At 32.8% G+C, this 16,105-nt stretch overlaps 3 protein-coding genes across 5 annotated transcripts; 2 read left to right on the top strand and 1 right to left on the bottom strand.

The window, feature by feature from the left end:
• The first annotated feature begins 2,892 nt into the window (after positions 1 to 2,892).
• Positions 2,893 to 10,369, top strand: LOC101515482 (protease Do-like 9). Of its 2 annotated transcripts, XM_004508789.4 has the most exons (9): positions 2,895 to 3,699; positions 5,134 to 5,333; positions 5,423 to 5,603; positions 5,726 to 5,917; positions 6,558 to 6,790; positions 9,437 to 9,538; positions 9,634 to 9,684; positions 9,794 to 9,898; positions 9,984 to 10,369. In XM_004508789.4, the coding sequence occupies exons 1-9, from the start codon at positions 3,114 to 3,116 to the stop codon at positions 10,080 to 10,082; spliced, it is 1,749 nt and encodes a 582-aa protein (XP_004508846.1). In that variant the 5' UTR covers positions 2,895 to 3,113; the 3' UTR covers positions 10,083 to 10,369. The 2 variants fall into 2 exon arrangements, 1 of the variants encoding a protein (XP_004508846.1); XR_001144368.3 differs by lacking the exons at positions 9,634 to 9,684; positions 9,794 to 9,898; positions 9,984 to 10,369 and adding an exon at positions 6,974 to 7,245 and having other exon boundaries at positions 2,893 to 3,699.
• LOC101515159 (WAT1-related protein At5g40240-like) lies at positions 10,313 to 12,581 on the bottom strand. Of its 2 annotated transcripts, none has more exons than XM_004508788.4 (7): positions 12,272 to 12,581; positions 12,118 to 12,180; positions 11,872 to 11,988; positions 11,490 to 11,730; positions 11,220 to 11,378; positions 10,925 to 11,076; positions 10,313 to 10,642 (listed from the first exon to the last, which is right to left on the bottom strand). In XM_004508788.4, exons 1-7 carry the CDS (start codon positions 12,463 to 12,465, stop codon positions 10,498 to 10,500), a joined length of 1,071 nt encoding a protein of 356 aa, XP_004508845.1. In that variant the 5' UTR covers positions 12,466 to 12,581; the 3' UTR covers positions 10,313 to 10,497. The 2 variants fall into 2 exon arrangements, with proteins under 2 accessions (XP_004508845.1, XP_012573605.1); XM_012718151.3 differs by having other exon boundaries at positions 12,118 to 12,183.
• A 1,625-nt stretch (positions 12,582 to 14,206) lies between these two features.
• On the top strand, positions 14,207 to 16,105 carry LOC101488236 (RING-H2 finger protein ATL48). Its single transcript, XM_004508790.4, has 2 exons — positions 14,207 to 14,450; positions 15,738 to 16,105. The coding sequence occupies exons 1-2, from the start codon at positions 14,375 to 14,377 to the stop codon at positions 15,908 to 15,910; spliced, it is 249 nt and encodes an 82-aa protein (XP_004508847.1). The 5' UTR covers positions 14,207 to 14,374; the 3' UTR covers positions 15,911 to 16,105.

Here is a 16,105-nt window from a genome sequence, read left to right on the forward strand (position 1 = left end):
TCAAAAGTTAATTAATAACAAATATAAGAAGAAAAATAATATTCATATTATAATAGATAATAAATATTATTATTATTAAGTCATATAATTATAAGATTTTGAATTTAAATTCAAAATATGACATTTAATGTTACAATATCAATATTTATCAGTTAAAATACGACTTAAATTACTACAATTTATATATTATTAAAGTATAAAATGATACCTTCAAATTATTTGGCATGTGAATTTTGCTTATCACAATAATAATGACATATATATATATATATATAACTATTTATAAAATTGATTAAGTATGTTTATGGAAATATTGAAATATTCCACGTCTTTTGCACATAAAATACAGAAAACAAAGACATACAGTGAATTTTATATTTCTATGTATGAGTTATTGGTGTCACATGTGACTTAAAAATTCCACATTGAATAAAAAAAATAGATATTAAATAATATATAAATGAAACCATCCTCATATTTAATATCTTAAGAAATTTAATAAATATGTATTTACAACCTACATAGACACTTAATAAGGCTAGTGAAATAAACCATTACATTCATTATTTTGCACATTTATCTCCTACCACCCAAAGCAAATGAAATGACCATTTTACTTTTTTAAGCCTATATTTCTTAATAGAAAAAATAAATTAAAACTATTAAAATTTCAACAAATTCAAATTTTTGAATATTTTATTTATAGGATTCTAGAAAAATTGTTGTGTTCATCTAAATTAAAAAAAAAAAAAATTGGAAAAATTGTATTTAAAAAGTTTAAAATTCATCTAAAATTTTCAAAAAAAAATTAAACATTTGAAAATTTGCATTTCGGAAATTTCATATTCATCAAAAGTTTTGAAAAATTGTATTTTTGAAGTTTAACATTGATCAAAAATTTCAAAATTTTAAAAAGTTTTGGAAAATTGTAATTCGAAAGTATCACATTCGTCTATATTTTCAAAATATTTAAAAACTTTTGTAAAAATGCATTTTGAAAGTTTTATACTAGGGGCGGGAAAAGTTCAGTTTTGAACAAGAATCGTTTGAAAATTGAACCAAACTGATTTTTAATTTTAAAAAACTAAACCGAACCGGTTTTCAGTTCAAATTGAACCAAATTGTTTTATAGAATAGTGCACCGATTTATTATTTTAAACCAAATCGGTTCAATTTTTTCGAACTGAAAACCAATTTAGTTCGATATTTTCAAATTGAAAACTGGTTCAGTTCAGTTATAGTTTTAAAAAATTAGTTCGAAACCAGTTTAGTTCTCAATTTTTATAAACCAGTTTAGTTCAAAAACAGTTCAGTTCAGTTCAACAGTTTGGTTCAGTTTTTTGTTTTTTTTAACACCCCTAACATCTACCCATATTTTTGAAAAAAATTGCATTTCAAAAGTTTTACCCTCATTTAAAGTTTCAAAATTCTTTTAAACTTTTCAAAAATTTCAACTATCAAGTAGAATTGAGTAAAAAAATTAAAATAGTTTTTGATATGCTTCGGGGAAGGGATTGGTAAAAGTGAGGGGTGAGTGGAAGATTTTTCAATAAATAAACCATTACGTTAATCATTTTGCACCATATTCCACCTCTATCAAATGGTAATTACCATATTACGCACAAACTCATTAGCAAATGATACAATGAGTTATTTGAGACCTTTTATAGGAAAAACATCATGCATCAATGCTTGTGAAAAAGAATCAAGACCAACTTATATTTTGAAACAATTGTGTAACATGTGTCTAGTTTATCTACTTATCTCAAGGTGAGTATCCTCACAAATATAGATTATTTATATATTCATTATATTCACACATTTATCGTTAAGATAGTAAGGAGCAAAAGAGTTTAATTTTATAAAACTCGAAATATTGACCCACATCGATGAAATCATTACTTACACCAAAATCACAATTTTCATGTTTCCACATATCAACAATACATTCAATAAATTGATGTGTGAAGTTTACAAATTTGTTTAAATATATGACAAAATAATTTGTATTAGTTAGACAGACCAATGAACAGATGAATTTCAATTTGATTTTTGAAATCACAGACTAATTGCATTGCATCAACATACTAAAAATGATATATCATATTTAGTTGACCTATAAAACTTGGTTGCATTTTTTTTTTACAGTGCACCCCTTTGTTACATTGTATGGAGTAATGGAGGTAGGCACCTTGAGGTTGTACTTGGAAAGGAAATTTCATGCACTTTACCTATGACAATTGTTTTTCGGATACATCACGTTGCTTGCATCACTTATAGATTGAATCAATATCGATAACTATAAATAGCGATTTTTCCAATCTGGAATCTAAGCCTCTTGTCATAAATATGAACTAGTTAGTACTAGTGGAATATAATAGAGATATCCGTCATATTTTATGTAATAATAATTTTCACATTTTATTGATTAAAGGGATCAATTATAATAAAGTGACGAGAGAGATGATATATAGTTCTACGGCTTATTATATTTTTCATTTTTATAAAATTATTTTCACATTATTTTCATTACAAATTTTAGTCTTAGCTATTAAATTAAAAATTATTACAAATGTTAAAACTTATAAATTTATCACTCAATTCATTATCTTAATCAATATTCTATAGACCTGTAAATGAAAGTTAATCTAATATAGATGTAAAAACATCTTTACCGAGTAATTTAAAAATAGATTTGTATGTCTTTTTAAATATTAAAGTATATTACAGTGAGTACTAAAATTTATTTATTTTTTAATAAAAAAATAACTGGCCTCGATTATTTTAATCAATCTATTTACCCAAAAATCCCAAACCCCAAATGTGAACATTGGGAATAAATAATATAAGATTGCAAAGAAATAATAAGGCCGTTGATTTTTGCCGTGATAGATTGGGCCATCTAAGTGTTCACCCAAAAACAAAGTTTGATTTGGGGTTTCCAATTCCCTCCTCATTTCCACTTCCTCTTTCTGCGTCGTCTTTTCCATACTCCTTCCGTTGTCATTTTCCCTGCATTATCAACCTTCCTTACTAATTCCTTCATTCACACCATTCATACATAACAACCTCAACAAACCTCATTTCAAATTTAAACTATATAATAATAATTAATGGGTGACAATAAACGCAAGAGAGGTCGCAAACCCAAAAATCCAACCCCCGAAACCCTAGAAATCCCCATCACCGCCGTCAATCCTTCCCCTTCCCCTCCTCCAATTGACGAACCTTTCTCCGTTGGAAACGTTGAACTCATCGACAACGCCGCCTCTTCCCAACTAGGTCGCCGCCGCGGCCGCCCCAAGAAACTCCCCACAATGCCTGAAAAGCCTCAAACGGGACGCCGCCTTACTCGTTCTATCGACAGCAACGGTGCTATCCCGACAGTTCCAGTTGAAGTCGACTGTGCTACTGCCATGGACGCGGACCCTATATGGGAAAGCGTGTCGGCGAGGGTGTTGCCGTCAATGGACTCGGTGGTGAAAGTGTTCTGTGTACATACAGAACCGAATTTTTCGTTACCATGGCAGAGGAAGAGACAGTATAGCTCCAGTAGCAGTGGGTTTGTGATAGGTGGGAGAAGGGTTCTAACTAATGCGCATTCAGTGGAGCATTACACTCAGGTTAAGCTCAAGAAACGTGGCTCTGATACTAAGTACTTGGCTACTGTTCTTGCCATTGGAACCGAGTGTGACATTGGTAACTAACTTCTTTTCTTTCTATCTTTTACATTTGCCTGTATTTTTTTTATTGTTTTTCGTTTTCTTTTTATGCACATGAAATTTAAAAGTGTATTAATGTTATAAGCAAATTTAGGGCAGTTTATCTTGTGAAAACATTTCTTGTTTTCATTTTTTAATTGTGTTCATTTAGTTTGATGAGAGACTCTTGAAGTAAAAGATGAAATGCTAGTTATCCTAGATGTATTTCCGGAATTAATAAAACAGTTTTTTTCTTACATTTTCATTATTTATAGAAATGTAGACAATTGTTCAATTCAATAGTCTCTTACCTTCTTATAAATGAATAAAATTAACACAAATTTTAGGAAATAAAAACAAGAAATGCTTTCACAAACTAAACAAGCTCTTAGTTTTTGCATATGTGATTCATGGCATTGGGATACCTTCTCTTCTAAGAGCAGTGCATTGCAGTCTTTGGGAAGGCAGCATTCAATTGAGTTCCATTTTTTATTAATCCTTGATTGGTCATTGCTGGTAAATATTTTTAATTTAGGTGCCTTGTTTTGTTTGTGAAGACTGAATCATTCTGTGTACAAGTTGTACATCATAATCATAAGTTGGGCATAATAGAGGAGCATTATTAGACAATATAAGTGATGGGTACCTGCATATAATTGTTTACTGCATATACTTACTATATAAATGAGAATAGAATATACATATATATTTTATCCGCATTGCGATTCACTAAAGACTAATAACTTGGATTTATCAAATGAATAGAGTATAGTTACAATTAAAAATAGTTTTTTGAAATGGGAATATCGCATGGAGATATAAGAATCATAAAACAATAATGGTGATATGAATAATTTCTGATGTAAAGCAAATGAATAAATTTTGTGGAGCCTTCTCAGTATATGCTTTGGCTTTTAGCTAGTTAAAAGAAGCTTATTTTGTTATGAATCTTTGCGTCCTCACGGGCTTGTACGCAGCACTGATTGCTGGCCATTCGGGCACCCCCATTTGTTTTTGGTGTTCATAACTTTATTTTTGAGCACTTATATGTGCATAACATTAAGAATTGGATATGCTACCATGCACCTTTAGGTACACTTGTTAGTGTACTAAAAATAGAAATTTGTAGGAAATGCTAACATGCGCCCTTAGGTCACTTGCTAGTGTACTAAAGATAGAAAGTAGAAACTTTGTATTGGAAATTGTGCACTTCATTTCTCAAAAAGTTTAAAATTGTTTTTTTCAAGTCATAATTACTATTTGTGGAATCCTTAACATGTGCCCTTAGGGCACAAGTTAGCACGATCCATTCGGGGGGTGGGTATCATAGAATTACCAATATACTATGCCTAGAGTATCACAAAGGAGGCATTTTGCTGAACTTTCTAATATGAATTATAATTTAATGCATGCATTTTATCTTACATTGCAGCCATGCTTACTGTTGATGATGATGAGTTCTGGCAAGGGATGTCACCTGTGGAGTTTGGGGATTTGCCTACCCTTCAAGATGCAGTAACTGTTGTGGGCTACCCAATTGGAGGAGACACTATCTCTGTGACCAGTGGTGTTGTATCACGTATTGAGATTTTATCTTATGTCCATGGTTCCACAGAACTTCTCGGTTTACAGGTTTGAATAATTCATCATCCATTTTCATCATTTAATTATGGCTCATTTTATGTGACATGGTTTTCCTTCATCAATTTTGTTTTTTGCAGATAGATGCTGCTATAAATTCTGGAAATTCTGGTGGACCTGCATTTAATGGTAAAGGAAACTGTGTGGGGATAGCATTTCAGTCCCTCAAACATGAAGATGTGGAGAATATAGGTTATGTCATTCCAACACCAGTTATCATGCATTTCATTCAGGATTATGAGAAGAATGGAGGATACACTGGTATGTAGTTGCTGTGAACTAAGATGTAGATTTTACTTTTAAAGCTGTTAGCTGAGCATTGTAAAATCTCAGTATTGAAGTTTTATCTGCTTTGACTAATTTTTCTCAATCTTCTGTTATAGGGTTCCCTATTCTTGGGGTTGAGTGGCAGAAAATGGAAAATCCTGATCTACGAATGTCAATGGGCATGAAATCTGATCAGAAAGGTGTGCGTATTAGAAGAATAGATCCCACTTCTCCTGAATATAAGGTTTTGAAACCTTCAGATGTTATCCTTAGCTTTGATGGGGTTGATATTGCCAACGATGGAACAGGTGAATTTTTATAGTTCAGTTTCATACATCTATGTATGTTATGTAGTATATATTTGTCTAGCTAGCTACTAAAAACCCTTATGGAGGTCTTACCGGTTCTTATTTGAGATCAACTATGATAGGAGAAAGCAATGTTAAACTTATACCTCTTTTTGACACAATGATAACATTCATTCATCATGCCAGAGCTCCACAATGTCTTTTGGATTTGGATCTGTTGCATAAACTGTCAATTTTGTGAATAAGAAAGAGCATTGAAAAAATATCTTAATAGCCGGAAACTTTCAACAAACTATTAGTATAGAATTGGCGGAATCCATTTCTCTGCATTTCTGTTCATCCTTAACACTGGCTATTTGAATTAGTGTTATGTTGCGGTTTAGGTTTTGTTCTACAAATTTCAGTTTAGATATGAAGAGGAGACACAAAACTCTGACATCACTCATCAGTCATAATACATTACTCAACCATTTCTAGATATCATTATGCAGTTTAACTATGAAGTCGTTGCCTATATTATTGATCTCCGTTTTCTATGAGACTCAGTATAATTAATCATCTTTGCTGTGACCAACGTGAAATATATCAATGGTTTGAATTTGACAGTATAAAGCTTTGTGCTCCTGGTGTTCTTTTTCAGTTCCATTTCGCCATGGGGAGCGCATTGGTTTCAGTTATCTCATATCACAGAAATATACTGGCGATGATGCTGCAATCAAAGTATTGCGGAATTCAAATGTTCTCAAATTCAATATTAAACTTGATGGTCATAGAAGGCTTATTCCAGCACACAGCAAGGGCAAGCCTCCCTCATATTACATTGTTGCAGGATTTGTTTTTTCAACTGTTTCGGTTCCTTATCTTCGTTCCGAGGTTTGTGGTTAATCCATTGTACCTATGCTTTAACTATTCAAATATTTGGTGTCTAGTGGTGGCACTGTTAGTTTTTCTTTGAATTTGGGCTATGTCTAACTCAACACACACAAAATGTGCGTGTAAGGTTAGTTTGCCTCCCACCTATAATCACTATTAAAGCCTTATCATTATCCAATGCAGGATTCTAGACATACTGATCTCACACCCAAGAATAAACATTTAGAGTATGACTTGGGTGGCCCGAGAATGTGTGACCCGACAGCTCTAGAATAGACCTTGATACTAAAAATTTTGGTCGGACTTAACTCAACCCCACAATAGTATTTTGTATGGTGACAATTTCTTTCTGCAACCACTATTCATGCCATATCAATATCCAATGCGGTACACTCAACACCTCCTCACACCTTAGAGAAGACATCTGAAATGTGATCCAAGTGAGCCGATAACAGGTGGTCTGTCATGACTTGTGTCTATTTTAGGCTTTAATATCATATTAGAATTAGGGTCTAACTTAACCCCACAAAGCTGTCTTCTATGGTTAGAGTTACCTCCCCCACATATAACCACTGTTCAGTTCTGGCTATATCACTATCCAATGTGAGACTCTCAACAATTGGGTTACTGCTTTTTATATTAAAATGTTCTTTCTGTGATTCATTCTTCAAATTGTATTCAAATATCTGATAGTTCAATACCTTTTTTGTTCTTGGTTAACGTAATAATCTGTTTTATATGATAATTTGAAATTGTCATATTTGCCTGCTTGGAAAACCTTTCATTATTGCTGCATGAAACTTGATACTACATGTTCATTATATCTAAGGAGATGGAGATTATTGATATGTTTAGACTTTGGAAGTTTAACATAAGTTGTGACATTAGAAAGTGTTACATTGATGTAGTGAACTATGATGGTGAATTTATTCCGTGACTTTAATTGATGAGTGATGTAGTTCAGTTTCCATAGCAATATAAACTATGTTATGGATCTTCTACATATAGTGGCCCATAATATGTACTGAGCTCTATGCAAGGGAAAGGATGCAATCTTGTATAAAAGATGGAGCCACCAGCTGTTTAGTTTATTACAATGAAAAGTGACGACGAATTTATTAAGGTTTGTGTATACTGTGTACCTTAAGGTTATGTTTACACCGGGAGTTTTAGAGGCTCAAGATAATTGCAATCTAACTACGACACATTTTCAGACTCAGTAGTCAGCATATTTTGTTGCAGCAGTTTGTAAGCTACTGTAGACTATTCTATATTACTTTAACATCCTCCCCCGGCGTGTGCAAACATAGGGTTGTGGTTATAAATCAAGCATAATAAACACACTCAGTTCGGAACAACGCTCTCAACGTCTAGAAGTACAATGAGACTTGGTGAATGTGTCTGGCTGTTGATCATGTGCAGGATTGGGATAGACAGGGAGATACTTGTTGATAAATTTCTTCCTGACAAAAACAAGTCCAGCTTATGTTTAGTGTGAGTGTACGGCATGAGATCAGCACAGAAGAAATAGGTGCCACTGTAAATTGTTAGGCTTCAAGACTGTAGGATTCTTTCGAGCACACGCCAGTGAATCTCAAGTGGCTGGGAGACAAATTAGTAGATTTGTTGACAGTATAAAAACTCTCCAACCGAGTCAAAGTGGCATATTGTAATACACCAACAGTTGTCTTGTAAGGATATGGATCAGAGAAAATCTGTTTCATGAGAGCCCAATTTAGAAGATTGATAATATACCTGGATTGTGAGCTCATTGATTCGAGGGTCAGCAAGGGAGGCCGCAAAACATAATAATAAGATAATAATGTTATATGTTTTGGAAAATATAGAGGATGAGGGATCCCATTTGCTCAAAGTACATACAAAGCACATGATCCTTGTTTTTAGCTATAGAGAGCCGTGTTCAATTTGTAAACTATAGTTCTATTAGACACTTCCACACTTGGTTGGACCGTGTAACATTGAGAAAGCCACTAAGAAGGCATAATTAACCTCAATTTGCTGAATAAGCACTTTTGAGTTAGAGCCAATGTGCAAGAATGATACACATGGCGCCTGGTTTGATTGCAGGCAATGAAGTTTCCTTATAATTGAATCCTGGTTGCTGATTTAAACATTCAAAAAACTTTCTTTGATCCAAAATATCCTTTTGCAGCCTTTTAGCTCTCCTGTTAGGTGGTAGGTTGACCAACATCCATTTTTGTTTTTGTTTAGGGCTGCATAAGTGCATATTCTTCTTGCATTGTAGTAAGTCATAAAGGATGAGACAAGATCTGTTGAACGGTATATGGCTCAATATAAGTAGTGAAGCTTAAGATTTGAGTTCTCCAGTTTTGGATCTGGATCAATTGGGTGTTTGGAGATGGGGGTGGACGACGTAAACCTCAGTTATAAAACTGAGGTCCAAAATAAAGTGGTAAGGAGTGCAAGTAGTGTGAGCCCCATTTCGACCATTGAACAAATGTTTCACTCTGAGGTGTTGTGACAACAGCAGTAGATAGTCCTTGTAATTTGCAGCTTTATATTTTACCTTATTTTTGGCATTCATTTGTAAATTCATTTAAACAAATTTGCTAAGCTTTCCTGTTGGTCCATTCTTTTCCAACTCAATTTTTCATGTATAAACAGTATGGAAAGGACTATGAGTATGAAGCTCCAGTAAAGATTTTGGAGAAACTGCTGTATGCAATGCCACAATCACCAGATGAACAACTTGTTGTTGTTTCTCAGGTACACCTTTTCTGCAAGTCTTTTCTTTTTGTTTGTCTTTTCTTTTTGTTGTTTTCCTGAGTACCTTATCAAGTCATATTATCTGTTACATTCAGGTGCTGGTGGCTGATATCAACATCGGATATGAAGATATCGTTAACACCCAGGTTGATAATGGCAATGTTTCATACTTCTTATTTCTTTGTTGAATACTGTTTACTCTATTGGCTTAAACCCTTCATTATTCACTGTGCTCTATTCCGTGTATTTCTGCAGGTCGTTGCTTTTAACGGTAAACCTGTGAAAAATCTTAAGAGCTTGGCTGCTATGGTAGAGAGCTGCGACGATGAGTATCTGAAATTTGATCTAGATTATGAGCAGGTCCGTCTTTATTGGTCACTCTTGTCTTGTGTGCTTATGAAAATGGCATTAATTAACACTTATTAACTAATCATCACCTATGCAGATAGTGGTCCTTCGCACGAAGACTGCAAAGGCTGCCACGCTAGATATTCTTACAACACACTGCATTCCATCGGCAATGTCTGATGATCTCAAGTCATAATCTTGTACATTCTGCATCTAGATGCAGATGCGTAGGCTTGGCTTAATTTTTGTTAGATTGATTCCCTACATGTTATCGGGAGTTGCAGAATGCTTCATTTGTATGTACTAATGCCTTTTGGGGCCGATGAGTCCCCTTTTTGAAAGGGAAGGTAGATTAGATAGCTAAGCAGGATTTACAAATTTAAATTGTTTTCTGTTATTTTTTATTTTATTTTAATTTGGAGGGCATTGATCAATGTAAAGATTTTCCATTACTTTAACCAATGCAATACGTTTTAAATTTTCCCAGAGCGAGTAATACAAAACAAACTATACTTCTGAAAAGTAGAAATGCTTTCATAACTGATGCCTGTTGACTTGAATGAATTGATAAAAACGAATTAGTAGATACCAGTCAATAGTTGTGTTTGTTATCATGGAGACTCTAGTAGAGGACTTGCTTGGTCAGACGAGGATGGTGACAATTCATCAAATTCAAGGTCTTTCCCATGTCTCTCTTTGGATTGGGCCCACAATACTGTATAAAATCCGATGGCGATTACTAGTGCACCAATGACACTAGAAGTAGAGTGGAAAACAAAGCAGTCAACGAAAAACAGGTGTTAGTAAAATTTACAGATGTTTGGGTAAAATGTTGATTGCATTGAATTTACAAACATGGACACAGTAAAGAATCAGTGACAACCACAGTTTAGTCAAATGTGTGGTTGTAAGTGTTTCTTCATCTTTGTGCAACAATGCATTCTTGTTGTTTACTTATTGATGTTTGATTAAAAAATTCCCATCATCGGGGTAAACAACATACTACATAGCACATTATATTTTCCAAATGATAATTACCTGCCAGCATGGAGTGTTTCACCAAGGAAGGCAACACTCATGAAGGCAGCAATAGCAATCCCAACAGGCTTGAACATAGTAACAAATAAAGGTCCTTTCCTATCTATGCACCAAGTCAGTACCGAAAATGTCACCACACTTCCGAAAGTAGCCTGCAATATTGTTTTCACTTAGGAATTAGTACATGCTTTAAACCCTCTATGATTGCATATCCTGCAATAAACCCTCTATGATTGCAAACTTCTTTATGTATATGCTTTCTTAACTTTTTATTTGGTTGCTACTACTTGCTTACTGAATAGATTATAGATATAAGCTCAATGTCAGTGCTTAGATTCCAGGCATTTGGATCTTTGACTGCAACCAGAGATAGTATTGCACATTGGATCGTTCCAAACAGGCAATAGAATGCCAGTATGGTCAACTGAGATGGATAACTTTTAAGAATTGCTGCCTGCAAATTTGTTCAACTACATCAGATCCATATTCTCTATATCATAACTAGAATCTAAGACCTTTGCCCCTATTTAGTGGTTTAAATATCTAGTCAAACTAGGCATCTCACCTGAGCTATATTCCATACTGCAAAAGATAAAGAGGAAGTGGCCAGGAAGAGACCCCCAATGACCCAGTTACTGGTTTCTGCCAATAGGGACAGTAATGGTTGCGATGTAGAGGGTTCAGTTTGAAAGCTGCCAATGGGAGCACCCTTGTAAAGGGTTACTAGTAATGCTCCTGAGATAGACAACACTGTCCCCACTATTTTGATCTGGCTTATCGAGCTTCCAACATCCAACTTCTCCATCCTATAATGGTTTTGAAAATAATAAAATAATATGATTGTTGTGCATAGTTATAAGTTTTGCACAAGGACATTCAAACATCGTAGTTTATGTTCTAGTGCTAGCAACACTTTGTCCAAAGTATTTTCCAACACACCGACTTACCTGAAGATGACTGCAAGAACAAAAGTGATTGCCGGAGTCAAGTTGCTCATAGCAGATCCAAGGGTGGGAGAACTGTAGCTTATGCCAATGAAAACACAATTCTGCATGATAGTTATGCTGCAAATTTCCAGTGATCAAGATTCTTCATTTCTAGTATTTAGTAATTCTTTTCATCTCACAAAGAGATAGAAAATAGTTAGGCCCAACAAATAAAAATATAACTAATACAGTTGAATGAATACATACCCAACAAGGCTTAGGAGGAAAAATTTGCCAAGAAGGGAGAAAGAAAGAGATTGTCTTGTTGATCTGCTAACAAAAGTAGAAAGAGAAGTTGATGATGTTATTATTATTGGTGAAGAGGAATGAATAGAATAGAAGGTAATAAGAGAGAATGAACCTGTTGATGAGGAAAGAGGAAGGGAGGAGAATAAAAGTGGCAAGAGCATTGGAGTAGAGAACAAAGACAAAGTGGTTCATTCCTTTAGTAGACATGGCTACTTTACTCAATATGGTTAACCCAACGGCAAGGAACTCTACAATCACCATTGCTGCAAATGGAATACATTCAAGCAAATAGTTTCTCACTCCCATTTCAGAATGAGTGTGTCTTCTTCACTCACTCTTGCTCTTAGTAGCTTATAGCCACACCTATACGACCCCATCCATCCAGCATTACCATCGCCACCTAATTTCGTACTGGGAGTATTTTCTAGTTATCAATCATATCAAATATATAATAATAATTAAAAGAATGTAAAGCTCATTACATCAATATTATCAATCATTTATTTTTATATGTTATTTTTGTGAGTTTGATATTGTAACAATCGTTATCATATGATTTAAATATTACTATTGTGATGAAATGGGGACATATTTTACTCTTATTTTTAAATGATATAAGTATGATTGTTGGTAACATTCATAGACAAAAATGAATTTTTAATATAATATTATTGACTTTTAAATTAAAAAAAAAAGTAAAAAATATATTTCAAACTTAAAATTAAATTAAGTTAAAGAACACTTCATATAGTTTTACATGGCCACTATTTATAAGTATTAGAATTATTATTGACTTTTCTATTTATTGCTTATCCATTATTGATTTTGTTACTGACTGTATAGTAGTTTAAGATTTTTATTCTCTTTATGATTCTATTATTCTATAGTAGCCAATTTTTTTTTCATTCTTGATATGTTTCTATACAGTTAATTTTTTTTAATTACATGTGTTTCTACCCCATATATAGTAGTTAACAATGCATATACTTATAGCGGTTAAACTTTGTTTGTAAAACTCAGCATTTCAAGATGACCAATAATTGGGTGGAGTTCTTGATTCTGTCAATGTTGTAAAACACTATAAATTTTTTAAGAGTTCAAATGTCGTATACTTTTATGAATTATGCATCCCACCCACTATAATTTTTTTACATCAATTTTATTTTATTTTATTGATGTGATTACAACTTGCAAAGAATTGTTAAAACTAGTTTTAATCTTGTTTAATTTAAAGTAATTACAAGTTTTTATAATCACTATACAAGTATATCCAACACATATTAACCAACTGATTTTCTATCAATTTTAAAAGAATTTATTCTCTATCTCTCAACAATAAATCCTTTTGCAAAAGAAATTGTCTCGAAATATAAGTTCTATTGCAAATTTTTAGATATTTATTTTTATTTTTTAATTAAATCTTTTATTATTACTATTATATTTAATAAATTGAAGAAAAGTATTTTATTTTTCATTAACTAATGATTTTATTTGAAATCTTTAAACAATGAATTTAAGAATTTATTTGTTATAGTTTTTATTTTTATTTTTTTACAACTTTAAAAGAAAATCAAAATCTAAAAATAATATATAAATTGTCAAAGTGATATAAGTTGTTCTGATCAAACACAAAACAACTCATGTTCTTCGCAAAAATGCGAAACTATTTTTTAAATTTATTTATAAAAAAAAATTATTATTTAACAAACACAAAACAATTATGTCTCTAACAAATAATCTAAAAATCGTTTAACATTAAAAAAATTTATATGTAATAAACATATTTCCCTTGGTAAGCCTATTTTCATATTTAAACAACACAAGTGAATATTTGAATGGATCATAGTAATGTTATCGTAGAGATACAAATATAAATTACCTTAACTAATACACCAACCCATCACTCATAAATATCTTTTATAAAAATAATATGTGAATGGACAATAGAAAAATTTGAATGAACCTCACACAGCCACGACAAAAAGCAATATTTTATTTAGAAAGAAAAAAAGAGAGTGACCGAAAAGTTGAAAAATAAAAATAAAAGAGGCACGTAAAGAAAAGAAAATGACAGTGTAATAGGCAAAAAGAGAAAAAGGAACAGAGAGTTGGTTTGGAATAGCGCGATAGCGTGTTGTTATAAATTGATTCGGTGGATACACTCTCGTTTGGTTCCTTCTTCAAAGCTGTTCGATTATCCGTTTTCTGCATCATCATGGGTACTTCTGAACCCGGTTTCGAAGATTTTCTTGAAGACAAGAAGCGCGTTAGGAACCCTTTTGTCCCCGTTGGTAAAATACACTCATCTCTTTATTTTTCCTTTTCCTTTCTTATTATTTTCGTCATTTCATTTCAACTGAAATTGTTCACATCTTTGTAAGGTCATGTTTAATTTTTATTTTGTAATTAGGTTTGTTAGTATTTTTATTTTCCCAATTTTTTTACTGAAATAAAAAGGGAAGAGAATGGGGTCAAAAAGTTTATAATTATGTAAATACATTGATTTGGGTAATTTTTTTTTTTATGGTTTTGTGGGTAGTGTGGTGTAGGGTTTTTGGAGATTTGGGATTGCTATGAGAAAAGAGGGTGGAGAGGAAATGGGAGTGATATGCTCTTGAAATTGTCATATGAAAAAGGAAATGCGAAAAAAAAGTTTATAATTTGGAGATGCTAGTTGAGTAGAGAACTTGTTGATTTATGATGCTGCAATAGTAGTATTCATAGGTGTGAGCCATTAATTGAGAAGCTTGGATTTATTTGTTTTAATTGGCATTTTGATGTGCGTGATTTTCATTGTTGTTTGTTTGATACTTAGTCTGCTTGTTAGCCATCGCAATTATTTGTGTGATCATTGCATTGTGAACGGTGAGATATAAGCGCTAGAAGTTTATTTTGGTTATTGAATCCTACTTTGGACGTGGATCAATCAAGTTGCTGGATTGCAGCTGTTGCTTACCACTAAATGCAATTGGTTTAAGAATTGAATTACATTACTTGGATTTTAGAATTAGAGATTTCTCTTCTATTTTTGTTGGGGGGCCAGGATTTTGTTCTGTTTTTTAAGATTGGAAAAATGTGGAGGATATAGGGTGTAGTGATAGCATTCTGATAGGGTTTGCATATACCTTATAATCACTGTCTGTCACCCTGTATGCGAATATGGAAATGAAGTTTTGTCTTTTTGCACTTTTAGCAGAAGAATAAAGGAATTTGGTAATTTCAAATTTATATTATTATATGAATTGAAGTATAACTTGACAGTGGTGGAACATCAATATTACATTACTTGGAGATTGGAGACTATATAACATTGACACTGACACCAAATACAACACTATAGCAATCGACATTAATTTGAGAAAATAATAGTGATTTTTTGTAATCAAATGTGTCGGTGTCGGTGACACCAACATACCTTGAATCTGAAGTGTTCGTGTTACATATATTGGCGATTGCTAAACTTAATGTTTTTCTTTTGTTTTGGTGATTGGATATGGTTCTTTTTTACGATTGTCCTGTCTTATCATTGAACGTTTGGGGTTAGAGGCCATTGGTTAACTTTGTTGTGTTGATTTCAGGCGCACTTATTACTGCCGGTGTGCTAACGGCTGGCTTAATCAGCTTTAGACAAGGTAATTCTAAGTTAGGCCAGAAGTTAATGAGGGCTCGTGTGGTTGTCCAAGGTGCTACAGTTGCTCTCATGGTTGGCACTGCCTATTATTATGGCGATAATCCTTGGCAAGCGAAATAAACTTTTAATAGCTAACTAGATAATTGCTTGGTCTCTTGTTGGTGTTAGTTTTGTTTATGTGAAATGGAATTTGGTCATTTGAGGACAAAATCCTTGCCCACATCTTAAATTTGAATCATTTTCTTTCAACGCATAACAATTGAATTCTTATATGGATGTATACTATACTTCTTTCAATAAAATTAATTACTCTCA

Source organism: Cicer arietinum, chromosome 7 (genome assembly GCF_000331145.2).
Source record: "Cicer arietinum cultivar CDC Frontier isolate Library 1 chromosome 7, Cicar.CDCFrontier_v2.0, whole genome shotgun sequence".
Classification (NCBI taxonomy): Eukaryota; Viridiplantae; Streptophyta; class Magnoliopsida; order Fabales; family Fabaceae; genus Cicer; species Cicer arietinum.